At 36.4% G+C, this 18,429-nt stretch overlaps 1 protein-coding gene across 3 annotated transcripts in view; it reads right to left on the bottom strand.

Moving 5' to 3' along the window:
• The window catches only part of LOC125254628 (transcription initiation factor TFIID subunit 4-like), a 118,171-nt gene that overhangs the window by 53,491 nt on the left and 46,251 nt on the right, over positions 1 to 18,429 (bottom strand). For all 3 annotated transcript variants that reach the window (XM_048169319.1, XM_048169318.1, XM_048169320.1), the window contains one exon: positions 14,317 to 14,373. In XM_048169319.1, the coding sequence (XP_048025276.1) occupies positions 14,317 to 14,373 (57 nt within the window). The remainder of the gene's footprint in view (positions 1 to 14,316; positions 14,374 to 18,429) is intronic.

The raw sequence follows: 18,429 nt of genomic DNA, 5'->3' as shown, positions 1-18,429 counted from the left end.
GGGCCGGGCTCATTATGAGGTCACTTCCTGCTCTTCAAGCACCATTCATATTCAACAGAAGCACAGACATGTGTGTGCCGTTTGACTTTGGATGATATCCATCTTTAATTATTGCTGCCGTTATAAACTTAATAGCAGTAAAAAAAAAAAAAAAAAAAAAACACACACACACAAATATAGTAACAAATCCACAAATTATTAACCTATTAGAATAGTAATAATAATAATAATAATAATAATAAAAATAAATAAAAATGACAAATTTAAAATAGTAATAATAAATAAAAACATAATAATATTAAAATAATTACTAAAATAAAATAATATTTAATTAAAAATAATAATACATGTAAATTAAAAATAATTAAAATATATAGTAATGAATTCACAAATATTAACCTATTAATATTTAATTAAAAATAATAATAAATGTAAATAAAAAAATGAAAATATATAGTAACAAATCCACAAATATTAACCTATTAAAATAATAATAATAAAAACATTAAAATAATATTTAATTAAAAATAATAATAAATGTAAATTTTAAAAAGTAATAAAAATATAGTAACAAATCCACAAATATTAACCTATTAAAATAATAATAATAAAAACATTAAAATAACATTTAATTAAAAATAATAATAAATGTAAATAAAAAAAATATAGTAACAAATCCACAAATATTAACTTATTAAAATAATAATAATAAAAACATTAAAATAATATTTAATTAAAAATAATAATAAATGTACATTTATTTTTTTATTTAAATATATAGTAACAATTCCACAAATATTAACCTATTAAAATAATAATAATAAAAATATTAAAATAATATTTAATTAAAAATAATAATAAATGTAAATTTATTATTTTATTTAAATATATAGTAACAATTCCACAAATATTAACCTATTAAAACAATAATAATAAAAATGTTAAAATAATATTTAATTAAAAATAATAATAAATGTAAAAAAAAATATTAAAAAATTTAATTAAAAATGTAACCCAAAAGGCAACATAAAATAATGTTTAATTGGAGAGCACAGTGTGTTGGCATTAGCAGAGAAGGGTTCACGGTATTATTTGAAGGGGAATTTCAGAATAAGCAAGAGGAGATCATTAAAAATCCTGCTTATCTAAGTAGAAAATTTCCATCTTTTGTGTCACCACTGCTTGGGCAAGCAGTCTTTTCCCCTCTCAACCTCTTTCTTCCGCAAGTGCGGCTCCGACGTCACCTTCTATTGATCAGGTGTAATTTGCATCGGTGGCAGATGAACAGAGTCGTGTGCGCACCGAAAGGACGGCGCCGATGATTTATTCATTTTCGAATCAAAAAGCAAAAGGATCTTCAGAGAAGGAGAGACTGCGGGCGTTGAAGAAGAGCCCTCTCGTTCTCTGGATCTCTCGTTTTCCCCCGCAGAGCCCCGGGGCCGATGGTGTGCAAGTCCTTCTAATTAACAAGGTGAATCATGCTGCCGCTCTCTAATTAGCCAACACGACAATCTAATGGAAACATGCGGACGGGGCTGGCACACTTTGAAGGCCCTCTCTCAAAACTCTCTCTCTCTCCAAACCATCTTTCTTTCTCTCGCTCAGACCTTTCCCACAAACGCTCCAGGGCGAGGGGGGAATGTGAGGCAGAGGCCGTGTGCACCGTCTTCTTCCTCGAGCCGAGAGGTGTAAAGGGTCAGAGGTCATGCTGGAAGTGTCCGGCATTCGAAGCTGAACACCTCAGAATGAGCGTTAAAGGCAGGAAAATTAAAAATCAGAATTTTATCAATAGAATAGAATCAATAAATTTTCATATTATATATATATATATTATCATTACAAAAATGAAAAATAAAATTAATAAAATCAGTAATTTATCAACAGAATTGCATGTTGTCTTATATTATAATTTGTAATATATATTTGCAAATATATTTTCATTTAATTTTGCCATTATTTTAGAAAAGCAAAATATTTTGTACATATATTAAGGGAATTTCTGTGTTAATCATTTATGAAATCAAGTGTTATTAAATTGTCAATAAGAAGGAAAGAAGGAATCTGTTAAGTAAAAATTATAAAATGAACAGAATTCCATGTTATTATATTATATTATATTATAATATATAAATTAATTTGTAAACATACTTTCATTTATTTTTACCATTATTCTATAAAAGCAAAATAATTTTTTATAATAACTTATTCATGAAACATGCACAGGAATTTCTGTGTAAATTGCATGTAAAATCTTTTTAGTGTACATAAATTGTTGCATCAATGCAACATGCAGAAGAAATATCATTCTGAGTCATGCATAAATCATGCTTATGTAAATTTGATTTATGATTTACATAGAAATTCCTTCTACTTGTGTTTCATGAATAATGTTAGTTACTGCATAAACATAATCAGAAACAAAAGATGACTTCAATTAGGAGGCTAGCTCTGATCTATAGTCAGAAATATATAACAAATGCAATCTTAATGTACAGTATAATGAACGAAATTATAAAATTCATTAAATTATACTACCGTTTAAAAGTTTGGGGTCCGATTTTTTTTTTTTTTTTAAAGAAACTAATGCTTTCCTTCAGCAAGGGTTCATTAAACTGATCAAAAGTGACAGTAAAGACATTAATAACAATGCAAACGATTGTTTCCTGAGCATCAAATCATCATATTAGAATGATTTTTGAAGGATCATGTGACACTGAAGACTGGAGTAATGATGCTGAAAATTTAGCTTTGATCACTGGATATAAATTACATTTTACAATATATTCACATAGAAAACAGTTATTTTAAATTGTAATAATATTTCACATTTTTACTGTATTTCTGATCAAATAAATTCAGCTTTAATCACAGGAATAAATTATATTTTACAATATATTTACATAGAAAACAGCTATTTTAAATAGTAATAATATTTCACAATTTTTACTGTATTTTTGATCAAATAAATTCAGCTTTGATCACAGGGATAAATTACATTTTACTACATATTCACATAGAAAACAGCTATTTTAAATTGCAATAATATTTCAATTTATTACTGTATTTTTGATCAAATAAATTCAGCTTTAATCACAGGAATAAATTATATTTTACAATATATTCACATAGAAAATAGCTATTTTAAATAGTAATAATATTTCACAATTTTTACTGTATTTTTGATCAAATAAATTCAGCTTTGATCACAGGAATAAATTACATTTTACTATATATTCACATAGAAAACAGTTATTTTAAATTGTAATAATATTTCACAATTTTTACTGTATTTTTGATCAAATAAATGCAGCCTTGGTGAGCAGAAGAGATCTCAAACTTTTGAACAATAGTGTATAAAATTATGAAATTCATAGCAATCATTTGCTATTATTTGTAAACACATAAAAGTCACTTCATCTCAAACGAATGGGGAAAATAAGTAGTTGTTAAAGTGATCTGATTCTCTTTGTTGGTAATCTCTAAAGATCACCTGAAGTGTCTATGAAGTGAACTGGACAGAAAGGTCACTGTCTTTGGTTTTTTTAGTGAGGAGTGTGTTTTTCTAACACTGACCCTTTCATCTCTCTGTTCATTGTGTCCCATTCGCCTCCTTTCGTTGTGTTGTTCTCTGTTACTCAGACCCAAAAGAGTAGCTCTTCATTCCCGATTCCCCTGCTGCTAACATCCCAAGGAGATCCACGTACAAAGAGAAAGACCTCCTACAGGCGGCCACACACACACACACACTCGGGCCTTTCGCTGTTCAGATTCCTCGCCATCTCGCTCACAGGCAAAAATCTCGCTTTGTGTTGTTCTTTCTCTCATTACGGCACTTTGTAATAATATTCACAAACACACAGGAACACCAAAGGTATTTTTAAAGCTTGCTTTTCTTCTCCGCTTCTTTTTTCCCCCCATTCCTTCTTTCTTACGTCTGAAATTTGACTTCAGGAATTTTAAGGATGAAACAAGCAACCACAAAGAGGAAAATAAAAACAGATTCAGGACAGACGTTACATCTTTTGTCTTGGTGAAGGGCTTCGCAGTGAAATTTTGTATACCTTAAAAATCAGAATCTGAGATTAAGACCAAATGTATCTCAAATGTTTCTCCTAGACAGCAATGAGATTGAGAGCAAATGAAGAAGACGTTCGCCAAAGATTCCTGAAAAAAAGACCTCAATGATCTCAAATGTGCTTCAATAGAGTTTCTCAGAAATGTCTCAATCTGTGCAAACTCTGTTAATATGAATTCACATATTTCTCATCAAATTCCACCCATGATCTGAGCTTCTACACACATTAAAGGCGTCCTTGATTATGATTTCACTTTTTTAACTCTAGTTAGTGTGTAATGTTGCTGTTTGAGCATAAACAACATCTGCAAAGTTACGACGCTCAAAGTTCAATGCAAAGTGAAATCGGGACTACAACGAGCTTCTTCACGGGTTGGTGACAACGAGCAGTTCCAGGTTGTGGAAAATCACAGTAGCTGCATTGGATTTGCAAAGAGCCTGAAATTAAAAAATGATGCTGTGCCTTTTGTATTGGATCTGACAGGAATGGCACAACATAATTATGTGAGTAAAAAAGGTTTTTACTGTGTCACTATTGCTTTGTTACAGATTGTTTGATATGTACGGATTATGTGTACATGTGCAACCAAAGTCACCAGTGACCAGTGATTTCTGATTCAGGCCTACAATCGGATGTCTAGTCTCAAAATCGACTGCCATTAAATCAAACCAGTGACTAAACGCTCAACTTCACCTTGTTTCTCTTAGTAGGATGAAAATAATCTGTTATTTAAACTGTGATTCAATTATATATAGAAAGCGATCAAAGAACGCTCCCTTTACAAGCGCTGGAGCTGTCAATCAAACAGCATTGGACTTGCGCCAAAACTCCCATTAGAATCAACAAATCTCTTGTTTACATCGTGTTTGCACTGTTAGGTATGATGAAAGCATTCATTAGTGTGCAGAAATTGAGTTGCAATGACAAGATCACTGCTTTCATGAGCTCAACAACATGTCTGTGATCAGCTACATGATCATCACTGCAACCTTTCATGCTACAATCTCAATATAATGCTTATAATCAACACTTTGCACAATTAGTAAACCTCCACATGAACACACCAAGAGAACCACAGTCAGTTCTGCGCATGCGTGTAATGAGACCGCTGTCTATTTTTTCATATATATTCGTCTATATTCGTTGCAGATACACAAACCGTCAACAAAGCACCATGTGCTTACCATTTTAAACCGATCATTCATGCTGATCACTTTCTATATTTCACTCGGCTCACGTTAATACTAAACATTCACCCAGGAACACTAGAACAGTCTTCTGTCTGTACCGTCTTGACTTGTTTGGTCAGGGTTTTGCTATTATTCTTGCATTTCGACTCGTTCACTAAACTGAACAGCCAATCAGAGTTCTCTCTCGCCTGACGGCCCGATGCCAATTCTACATGCTGAATCTTAGGAAAACTTAGTTGGTCGACGTTTAAAAACAGCCTGTCGTTGCCGACGACGCTTGGTATGTCCCGGGATTAAAGGGTTAGTTCACCCAAAAATGAAATTCTGTCATTAATTACTCACCCTCATGTCGTTCCACACCTGTAAGACCTTTGTTCATCTTCAGAACACAAATTAAGATATTTTTGATGAAATCCGAGAGATATGACTCATCCATAGACAGCAATATAATCACTTTCAAGGTCCAGAAAGGTACATCGTTAAAACAGTCATGTGTCTGCAGTGGTTCAACCTTAATGTTATGAAGAGACGAGAATACTTTTTGTGCGCAAAAACAAAACAAAAATAACCACTTTATTCAACAAATTCGTCTCTCCTGTCATTATCCTTACACAGGTGACGCAGTTCTGTGTTTATGTCCGAATGCCGCCTCAGCATTGGCCACATTGATCACGTGATGCATGCATGTGATGCTGACGCAGGAGCCGGCCAATAATGAGTCGGCGTTCTGATGTAGAACCTGGAAGCGCTGGACGTAAATAACGTATGAGAATGACACAGAAGACAAGAGATTGTTGAATAAATTTCACTGCAGTCACATGACTGTTTTAACGATGTCTTTAGTGCCTTTCTGGACCTTGAAAGTGATTATATTGCTGTCATATATCTCTCGAATTTCATCAATAATATCTTAATTTGTGTTCTGAAGATTAATGAAGGTCTTACAGGTGTGGAACGACATGAGGGCGAGTAATTAATGACAGAATTTCACTTTTGGGTGAACTAACCCTTTAAAATCAGGGTAGGAAAAATGCCTTTTATTTCTAAATTATGACAATTTTTGATGTAAAAATCATACTAACATTATAAGTGCACCCCAGGAAACATTATAAAATACTAAAACAACACAGTTCATGACCCCTTGAAATTTATATAAGCATTATTTATTTTTGATTTCTCTTACTTTTAGTTCTCCTTTTAAAAATGACAAAGTTCACACTTACATACTGAGAAACTTTGAGCTCTGGGTTGAACCACACACCGTTTGTGGCCCAATCAATCATTTGTGCCATTATTAAAAGACAAACACGTGTCATTCTTCATTCAAAACATGTTTCACATACGGTTAAACTTCTTTGAATAGTTTTATGCATCAGAACGATTACAATTCCTTCTATGATGGAAATATTCTGAGGTCTTGGCAAAATCACTGCACACAAAACTCAAGCACTCAAGCGCGCGTCTTTCCTGTGCAAAGTCACATTTTCCGAAGCATAGTTTGAACCAAAGCGTTCAGGCATTATGGGATATTTGTGTCTCCAGCTGTGGGTCTTTTATGCATCTCAGTCTTATTGGAAGAGGATCAGGCTTCTTCTACCCACAACACTGCGGTGTAAGAACGCAATACTAGAATAAAAACACAGACGAAGACGGAGGGAAAAAGAGTGGTGAGAACGACGGAATGGGAAAGAAACTGCAATGGCCTGAGGAGAGAAAATATTTGAGGAAAATTATTCGAACAAAAAGCCATGAGATTCCCACAGGACAGATCCAAGTTTCACGTGAAGGATCTCAGCTTCATGAGGATGTGAAAAACGTACAAGAAAGAGAGAAAGAAAGAGGGGAGAGAGGACAAACGGTCTTTATTTAGGTCAGGAATGAAGTGAAACACAGGCAATAATGTCTGAATGCCACATCATTTCTTCATGAAGGAGTGTAAGATGTATTAATGATGATAAATCAGACCAATATTTGTGTTTTTAGACTATGGAATTGGACTAATTGGGCTGTTAATGGAAACAGGCAATATCAGAGCTTCTTTTTCGATTTATTTAATCAAAAATACAGTGAAATATTGTTGCAACTTAAAATATTTTGTATTTAAAATTATTTTAAAATGTAATTTATTCCTATGATCAAAGCTGAATTAAATCGTTTTTGTTTGAACTCTCTCTTTTAGTCTCAGATTAACGGGATAGTTCACCCAAAAATTAAAATGCTTTATAATGGTTGTAAAGGGGGGGATGCGATTTTTAAGCCCAAAAAAAATGCATCCATCCATCCATCAAAAAACTAATCCATGTGGCTCCAGGGGGTTAATAAAGACCTTCTGAAGCAAATCAATGGGTTTTTGTAAGAAAAACATCCATATTTACACTTTATTAACTATAATAACTAGCTTCCGGCAGACGGCTGTATGCATCGATTTGCGGTGGAGGAGCAAACTCTGACCCGATACATGACGTAACGATGAATGCGGAAGCGCAAAGGATAGAACAAAACAAAACACTGGGTTTAGAAGACTAAAACAAGAAATTTCAAAGAGAAATGTCGGAGGATTTCAATATAAGAGAACTTTTTTGTTTTTCAGGAAAACCAATGTAATATATTTTTATTCAATAATATTTTTTGATTATTATATAAAATTTTTAGGGTATTTTATGATACTATACAATATTTATACCATTTTTATTAGCTATTTTTCCCCATTGAAAGTAATACACAATTTTTTTTTTTATATATTTTTTTTTCATTATTTTTCAATTAAAGCAGTATTCCATGTTAAAATAGAGACAAGGCATTTAAAATCCATTTTTTTGAAGGTAGATTAGTGCCATTTAGTGGGAGTAAAAAAAGAAAGTTTTTTGTAATGCCATGATGTAACCGCTAGATTCCTATAGAGTGCTATATAAAGTGGCTTATAAATTCTCTAGTGGTTTTTAGATACAAATACTTATTTTTATTAAGTTATGCATTTGGATTTATACTTAGATCTTAAAAAGACTACTTTTTTTCAAGATTTAGATTTTTTTTTTTTTTTTTTTTTTTTGAAATGTTGATTTGAAGTGTCGGTTTTTGCATTAATTTGCTACAGTCAAACCTGAACACATAACATCAAAAGTCAATAAAAATCTAACAAAAATGAACGTGCATGTTTTATTACAGCTTAATAAATCTGGGTCTGATCTGATTTCAACCTCTTATTTGAGTTTTGGCTCAATTTTACCATATTGTTACGGCCAAACCGGTTCATTTGTGTGTGTATAATGGTGTGTGTGTCTGTGAATGTGTGTAAGTGAGTGTGTGTTTGAATATTTGAAAAATATTCAAACACATATGAAAAATATGAATATTTTCCCCATCACTTCACTTGAGAAGGCCTTTATTAACCCCCTGGAGCCGTATGGATTATTTTTATAATGCATGGAGGCATTTTTTGAGGCTTAGAAATCGCGTTCCACCTTCGCAACTATTATAAAGCTTGGAAGAGACAGGATATTATTAAATACATCTCCGATTGCGTTCATCTCAAAGAAGATAGTCATATACACCTAGGATGGCTTGAGGGTGAGTATATCATTGGATACTTTTCATTTTTGGGTGAACTATCCCTTTAAACCAACCCGTCTGTGTTTGCCGTCCGCTCACAGTCATCAGCAGCAGTATAAACTCACGCGTTTAGCGGCACTGGGAGCAAACGTTTACCGCCACCTCTGTTACTCTGTCCTTGTCTGTGACACGGCGGCCGGCGGGCGCTCTGGGCCAGAGGCTGTTGTGGTAAAATGCACCGGTTTACCCAGGTGGTCAGCAGTGGTCACTCTGCGTCCTCTGCCCTGCCTCGCCTCTCCTCTCCTGTTGAGAGCGGGGCAGCGATGATGAATCTGTGGCCGCAGAGTGTCTGTGTGACCTGACACAGTGATGTATCTGCCAGGGCTTCTCTCGCTCGCTCTCTTTTATGTATTTGCGGCTTCTTTCACTTTATTTTGCCTTCTTCTTCTCTCTATTTGTCATGTGTCCCCTCACAATCTCTCCACTTTTCTCTGCAGATTCGTTTTATCTGCGGCGAGGCGCTGCTTATTAGGGTTCCTGTATCCTGTCTCTTTTTTTGGGGCATTGATTTTCACCGAGGGCACTTTAAAAATATCCCATCTGACCTTTGGGCATCGCTGAGGACTGTGGAAATAGGTTCCCGAACACACGCGCTCGATGACATTACGGGGAATCGGATGTTTGTGAAGGGCTGAAAAAAGACGAATGGACAGAAAACCTGCCCCGATCAGACAACATCTGTCCATCAGATGCACACGCTTGTAGAGGCAGACGCTCCTTTAACAGCGTCTCCCAAAGGAAAGAAAAATCACCAGTCGGATCTCGTCGATATCTCAATTGTGATATTAAATGGAGAGCAAATAGAAAATGACACAAGAGAAACATCTGAGAGACTGGCTTTACTTTCAGGAGTCTCAAACTGTGCTCAGGTTCGCCACGTCTGCAATCAAAAGATCTCAATATGAACTCAAGCATTTCTCATCAGATGATAGAGCTTTAAAATGATCCACATTCATGCTATAGCTCTGTACTATGACCACTAGTGACTCATTTGGGTCCGTTTTCATTTGACTTAAAGAATTTTAGGGCATCTAAGACAAAGTTCAAGCATGAGACATGAAACATAATGGATAAACATACTGAGAACTCCATTAAGACTCCTGAGCAGTAAAATAGTAAACTAATATAGGGATATTTATGGATGGATGGATGGATGGATGGATGGACAGATAGATATTCGAATGGATGGCTGGATGGATATTCGGAAAGATAGATATTTGGATGGATGGATGGATGGATGGGTAGATATTCAAATAGATGGATGGATGGATGGGTAGATATCCAAATAGATGGATGGATGGAAGGATATTCGAATGGAAGGCTGGATATTCGGATGGATGGATGGATGGATGGATGGATGGATGGATGGATTGATATTCAAATAGATGGATGGACAGATATTTGAATGGATGGATGGATGGATGGATGGATGGATGGATGGATGGATGGATGGATTGATATTCAAATAGATGGATGGACAGATATTTGAATGGATGGATGGATGGATGGATGGATGGATGGATGGATGGATGGATTGATATTCAAATAGATGGATGGACAGATATTTGAATGGATGGATGGATGGATGGATGGATGGATGGATGGATGGATGGATATTCGAATGGAAGGCTGGATATTCGGATGGATGGATGGATGGATGGATGATGGATTGATATTCAAATAGATGGATGGACAGATATTTGAATGGATGGATGGATGGATGGATGGATGGATGGATGGATGGATGGATGGATGGATGGATGATATTCAAATGGAAGGCTGGATATTCGGATGGATGGATGGGTTGATATTCAAATAGATATCCAAATAGATGGACGGATGGATGGATATTCGGATGGATCGATGGATGGATGGGTAGATATCCAAATAGATGGATGGATGGATGGGTAGATATCCAAATAGATGGATGGATGGATGGATGGATGGATATTCAGATGAATGGATGGATGGATGGATGTGTAGATATCCAAATAGATGGATGGATGGATGGATGGATGTATGGATGGATGGATATATGCCCTAGCTTTATATTATTCAAGGAACAGACAAAAATTGCGTCATCAATTACTCACCCACATCATTCCAAACCCGCAAATATCTTTTCTACGGAACACAAAAGGAAAATGTAAAAACATGAGAGTGAATAAATGAAGATGGAACTATATTTTCACCTTTAAGCTACACTGTTGTGCAAATCTTATCAAAAGACGAAATTAATTCCTTTAAAAATTAAATTTGGTGTTACGGGCATGACTACAAGTGACACTCAAAAGATGTGGAAAGAGTTCTTTCTTAACACACACACACCACATAAGTGCAATGTACTGTGTGTGTGTGTGTGTGTGTGTGTCCTGGTGTGGTTATGAGTAATAAACCTCTCTCTCGCCGTTCTACCCGTCACAGAGAGTGAAGGCAGTGCGGATCAACCTCATTATCCTGATGAAAATTTGGGCAGATGTGCGAAACCTCTACGACAGACGCAAACAGCAGCTCTGTCGCCTGCAGCCAATCAGGAGATGAAAACCGGAGGAAGAACCGCACTGAGAAACGACCACGGCCATTACGCCCAGAGAGAGAGAGAGAGAGAGAGACGGAAAAACACCGTTTCTGGTGGAACAGCAAATAAAAGTGAGATTTCAGCCTTTTTAAAATTCTGATTGGAAACAAGTTGGGAGTTTTTGACGACACATACCGAGCATGTGTGTGTGTGTGTGTGTGTGTGTGTGTGTGAGCTGTAGTAGTCGTTCTGTGGGTTGGAAAGTTAATCTGGCTGTGTTGAGATGATGAGCTGCCTGCCACTTAACAGGGCGGAGATCCACTTTGATCACACGGCCTCGGGCGCAGCCTATTACAAATCACCTCATTTACATACAGCACAGGCTGATGGGAAGACTACAATCCACTCTAAAGGGTTACCTCGCTAATGTGGAGCAGAAGAGTGGGAGCGAGAGAAACTTAAAGAAAAGATGGACAGATGACAGTCAGGAAATCCAGTAGCGAAAGATGATCATTAGTTTCCAAACCTTTAGAACTGAGTATTAAAGTTCAGCATGAACATAATCCTGCAGCGTTTGTGCTCCAGACATGAACGATTCCTCAAATCAAGTGTGTTGTTGAGGAGAAGGTGTATTTTTACTTTACTGATCAGATGCACCATTTTTTATTTATTCTAAGTCTTTTTGCAAAACATTTCATTAAAATCAACAGGCTAAAGAACACTTACACAGGGAACTTTTGCCTTTGGTTTAAAAATACCATAGCAAACACAACTAAACTAACTAATATAAATTTCAAGCATTATTAAAGTCAAGTAAGCACTCAGTAATTGAAAAAGAACAAACAAACAAATTTAAGATTTCCAAGTATTCAGGTACAGAAACTGTAATCAAATGTAAAAACACTGCACTTTATAAATAAAATATACACTACAAATATAGTTACAAAAGTTATTCAGTCAAGAACAACAACTGAATTTTCTCTTTGTCTTTTGTTGTTTGATTAACATTATTATAGAGACGGCAGCAGGAATATTAGGCTGCTGTCACTTTAAGAGAATATACTGTTGCACATGCATTATCTTTGTCAACTGTTTACATTCACTTAAGACATAACAGACTGTGTTTACGGATATTTTCAAGTGCAAAAAGACGCGGAAGAGAACTCGCATGCTATTCAGTATGAGAGGCGGCTTTCTGTGTGCGCTTTGGATGTGTGAAAACAGTGCACGAGTCTTTATGCACTTCAATGGTTTAACTTTATATTAAAATGCACACAAAGGAACTGATAAGAGGAATGTATATTTTAATTTTAAAACAAGTATGCAATTCCTGATTCCTTAAAGGATTAGTTCACTTCAGAATTACAATTTCCTGATAATTTACTCACCTCCATGTCATCCAATATGTTCATGTCTTTCTTTCTTTCTTCAGTCAAAAAGAAATTAAGGTTTTTGATTAAAACATTCCAGGATTTTTACGAGTAATAAGAGTCTTATCTAGAGAAACCATCAGTCATTTTCTAAAAAAACATAAAAAAAATATATACTTTTTAACCACAAATGCTCATCTTGCACTGCTCTGCGATGCTCCACGCATGACGTAATCATGTTGGAAAGGACACACATGACGTAGGCATGGTAGGGCAAACTCCATCTCGTTTTCTCATCCAACTTTAAAATCGTCCGACATCGTTGTTTTACTTTTGACTTAGTTTTTGCACGTTTGCTTTGTAGACACTGGATCGGTACTTCCATCTACATCACACGTGACCTTTCCAACATGATTACGTAATGCGTGGCACATCACAGAGCAGTGCAAGACGAGCATTTGTGCTTAAAAATTATATGCATTTATTTTTTTAGAAAATGAGCGATGGTTTCTCTAGATAAGACTCTTATTCCTCGTCTGGGATCATGTAGAGCTCTTTGAAGCTGCACTGAAACTGACATTTGGACCTTCAACCCGTTAAACCCCAGTGAAGTCCACTATATGGAGAAAAATCCTGGATATATAGTTTTTTTTTTATGTTTAATACATTTAATTACACTTCCAACTCATGAATTTAAAAAAAAAAAAGTAAATTCTTCATCACTGAGCAGCCTATGTTCTTTGTGTTTTGTCTAAAAGCAAAGGGGGAAAAACATAAATTAAAGTGTCATTTTCTCCGCTGGAGTTGCTACAAAGTTAGTGACAAACACAGACGCTCACAGAGGTACCAGAGTCAAAAAATACACAGTGAAAACACACCTGCGGGTGGAGAGTTGTAATTGAACTCGGTTTTGCAGTCAAAGCCTCAGTGAAGGCCGAGTGCAAACATCGCTGTGCACATCACAAACACACACAAATGTTCTAAAGCCGAAACTGTTTGATTCTTCAAATGCCACAAACACATGCATCTGCTCAGCATCACAGTCAACTGCTCTGTACGGAAAGCTCATGTTTTAGTGGGTCATTAAGTCAGATGAGAATCAAGAACAGCACTATTTTTAATTGGCAGAGTAAAAAAATAAAAATCAATGCGGGAGAAAACACAAGCAAGCGATCTCATACCGCGGTAACAGTTTCTAATTGTCCCCCTTTTTGCTAATGCAAGACGAGAACGCAATGCCGTCCGCCTTTATGATGCTAATGGCCTTGGCAAATTATCCGTCAAACGGGAAAAACTCTGACTTCATCTCCAATCAGATTCCACATTCCGACCGGATAAAAGCACAGCACATTCCCCTAAATATCAGCTCAGAGCTGGAGAAAAGAGGAAAACGCTCATTTTTTCGCAGGACATCAATCAACGAAAATAATTCCTCAAACTTTCTTCTTTTTTTTCCCAGAGTCAGACTTTAAATGGCATTACATATGTAGCACGGCATAAAAAATTCATCTGCCGGAGCCTTGAAATGTCAGTGGTAATGATGGAAGCCTCACCTCCTTTGCTTTCTGCTTCAGACGGGCTTGTTCTGGATCTTCTTGCCGCGAGCGACTCTGGGAGAGAAAGAGAGAGAGAGAGAGATGGAGGGAGGATGAACGACAGAAGGAACGATGGAGGGAGAGACGGGCAGACGGCAGGTGAGCGTGTCGTGAGCTCGACTCATCTGCGGCACTAAAATAGTTGCGGACAAACGAGGGCAGATCTGATGTGTCAAGGACAGAGTGTGTGTGTGTGTGTGTTCAGCGGTGACTGATTCTACGCCCGCAGGCTGTGCCCTCCAAACACTGCTGACACACACACACACACACACACACATAGCCGCAGGCAACTACTAATCAAAAGACACAAGTTACAAATGCAGGTTCAGCTGACACTCATCAGTGTGTGTGTGTGTGTGTGTGCATACAAATGTAAAAAATTAAACAACTTTTGTGTGTGTGTGTTTGTGTCGGTGTCAAAACTATAAAGGCCCATTTCACACCAAGAATGTTAACTATATTAGCGTCCACACCATCGGATGTTATCGTTCTGTTTATTATAAGCGCACTGCAGGTTTGTCGTCTGTCACTTTAAATGCTCAAGCTCTTTAAAGGGGTCCTTGATTATGATTTCACTTTTTTAACTTTAGTTAGTGTGTAATGTTGCTGTTTGAGCGTAAACAACATCTGCAAAGTTATGATGCTCAAAGTTCAATGCAAAGAGAGATATTTTACAGAAATCGCTTTTTACGGACTACAACAAACGGCTGGTAGGGACTACAATGAGCTTCTTCCCAGGTTGGTGACATCACAAACCCCCTCATGACATGACGGCACATGCTAGTGGATGAGTTGAATCAACTCCACAGCAACTACATAAATTTATCCACTAACCATTCAGAAACGTCTAAAAGTTGTAACTTCTTCCTGAGTCTCTCCATCAGTGTCGACTCCAGTTTGAACAATGTAAGGCTGAACACCGTTACTGACAATCCTCATTTTGGCTGCGTGAGATTCTCCAGCTTTGTTGTTGTTGAGCTGTTAAAGCTCCGCCCTCTTCTGGAAAGGGGGCGGGGAGCAGCAGCTCATTTGCATTTAAAGGGACACACAAAAATGGTGTGTTTTTGCTCAAACCCAAATAGAGGCAAATTTAACAAGCTATAATAAATGATCTGTGGGGTATTTTGAGCTGAAACTTCACAGGAGACACCAGAGACTTATATTACATCTTGTAAAAGGATGGATTCTGATTTGCTGTCAATGTTTTTATTGTTCATCAGCTGGAATAAATCGTTCTGAAAGTGATTCCAATGATATCGTTTCTCTGTGCCGCTATCGTTATAGTTGTGGTGTGAACATTTCGAATGATTTTTAGAACTATACCTTTATCGTTAAAGTTATCGTCATTGGTGTGAATGGACCTTAAGGGTGGTCTACAGACCAAACATGCATGATTAATAACTGATTGTCTCGTCTAGGACTGCACGATTAATGAAAATAAAACCATAATCGTGATATGGCTAAGTGAGATTATCAAATCCCAAAGGGGTTTCAAACTGTTTTCTTACACATGAGCATCTTATGATCCGGTGTTTTCAATGGAAAGCTTTGTTTCTGCCACTGAATAAAAAATAAAAAATGTAATTGTGACTTTTTATCTCACAATTCTGACTTTTTGACTCGCAATTGCAAGTTTATATAATGCAATTCTGTGAAAAAAAGTTGCAATTATCTTTTAAATTGTTTTATTCTGTGGCGAAAAAACAAGCTTCTATAGTTTTCAGTGTCTTAATGTGACTCGATTCACAGTAAATGCTGCTCCACATGAAGTTTGGGTCGCTTTAACATGCATTTGGAAACACAACATGAGCCAATCATCTTCACAAACTTGTAATGAGAAGCACTTATCAACAAGCTTTAAGGTCTGAAAATGAAGAAATTAAGACAACCAATAAAATTATTATTATTATTATTATTAAATAAAATTTTTTATTTTACATTGAAATACTATAATAGTAATAAAATGTTATTTTGTTTTAAGTCATTTTTATTTAGTAATAATAAATACTTTTTATTATTATTATTATTATTGTTATTATTATATAGCCATATTGATATATAATCAAACATTTTGGCCAAATTGTGCAGCCCTACAAACAAGCACAGCAAACCTGCATTATTTTTTATTTTTTATTAAATTAAAATTTTTTTTGGATAATGTTCAGAGAACACTCAGATATTACATTTTCATAAGTTAATGGGAATTGGAACGTTCTTACAACATATTTTTGTCCGCTGGGATGATGAACAAAATGTGTAAGAAGCATAAGCTTTTGTTGGTCACAGAACATATTTTCTGCAATAATCTAAAAACCAATGGAAAAATCCTATGAGGGAACCAGGGTGATGCAAACTTATAAAAATACGTCATCCCTGCAGCTCTCGTGTGTGTGTGTGTGTGTGTGTGTGTGTGTGTGTGTGGTCAGAGAGGGTAAATCTCTCTGCTGAAGCATTTAATTGTGGCCTAGTGTGATTTCACTCTCATTTTGTCTGTTTTAAAGCGAGACGTGTGAGGTGTGTGTGCGTGTGATCCTGAGGGCTTTGTGTTTAGGTCTCCAGTCTTTTTTTAATTGCCCCATGAGGATGTCTCCTAACTCACCCTCACTCGGCGAGGAGAGGAGAGGGGCGGCAGTACTCTGCCCTTCCTCACTGCTAATTGGTTTTAAATATATCAGGCGGTTCACGTACTGGTCGCTATCTGGGCTGAGAGTAATGCGTTTGGCCCCTGGCCCTCGCGCTCGTCCCTGAAGACTCCAGTCATATTTGAAATGGACGATGAGATTTATTTTAGTAGGTTCATGTTTAAGGGGTCAAATCACGCTGAGCTTAAAGACGCACAGTGAGAATACAAGGACACAAACGAATCAGAGCTGATTAGCGGTTTCTGTTCCCACGGAAGGATCTAAACCCAAACTAAAACAAGATTTGTTTGTTCTGTCTGTCAATATTCATTAACTGGCATAACTTTACGCTAAGGTCTCATTTTTTAACGTTAGTTGATGCATGAACTAGAAATGAACAATATATTTTTATAACATTTATAAGGGGTTCAAGCGTGTAGCTCTACTGTAACTGTTAAAATTCCCAAGGATCAGCATTCTCCCCTAAAAGTGAGACCAAACAGACCAAATCGTAAGTCGTAGAGACTTGAAACTTTGAGGGCTGGTAGTGCTCAAACCATCTACAACGTCACCAAGGCTCGCCCCGATCAGCCTGACGGTGGCGCTACAGCGGTCAAAAGTACACAATTGCTCATAACTCCTAAACAGGCTAAATTTGGGGGTATTTTGGATTTTTTGAAAAACCTACTTTTGCGTACTAGTCCTAGGTTTTGGGCCTGATCGGAAGCAAACCAGTGCAGCGAGATTCTCTGGAGTCTGATTGTCAATATTTATCAAAAAAAAAGTTAAAATTCCAATTCACGGATCCTCAGGGCCGCCAAAACGTTTGAAGTGGGCAGAGCCACTAATACTTAAATGGCTATAACTCGTGAACGGAATGAGATATTTTCACCAAAATTGGCACAGCTATGTAAGAGCTCATTTTGTGGTCACGTAAAAAAGGATGTGGCGACTGGCCACTTGGTGGCGCTATAACAGGGAAAAAATCATGAAAATGGCAATAACTACTTTGCCGTTAGTCCGATCGACTTGAAAATTGGCATACAGTGCCTTTGTCCGAGGTGCCATGACTGTTTATGAGGACATTGACACATCACAAAAACATGTCCGTCACCGGCCAATGAAATTTGAGCAGCTATCAGACGTGAAGAATTGTGTATTGCTCATAACATTTGTACCACATGGTAGAACTCCTCATTCTGAGCAACTTTGCCTCTAGGACCGCCACTGTTCATTGAATCGTTCGTTAAATATTGGAGATTATTTAGTCCTAGGTTTTTGGCTCAACCTTGATAACTGTTAAAAAGCTTTAAAAACGATATATTTCCTATGGTAAATTGCCTGTATTTGCTGTAAATGGTCTTTTCCATCTATGATCGATATGGTTACAGGCTTGCTAATTAAAACATAATACCTTTTTACGCATGTGCTTAAAGGCCTTAAAGTGCTT

This window comes from Megalobrama amblycephala, linkage group LG19, assembly GCF_018812025.1.
Source record: "Megalobrama amblycephala isolate DHTTF-2021 linkage group LG19, ASM1881202v1, whole genome shotgun sequence".
Lineage (NCBI taxonomy): Eukaryota > Metazoa > Chordata > Actinopteri > Cypriniformes > Xenocyprididae > Megalobrama > Megalobrama amblycephala.
This window is presented reverse-complemented; position numbering and strand designations above follow the sequence as displayed.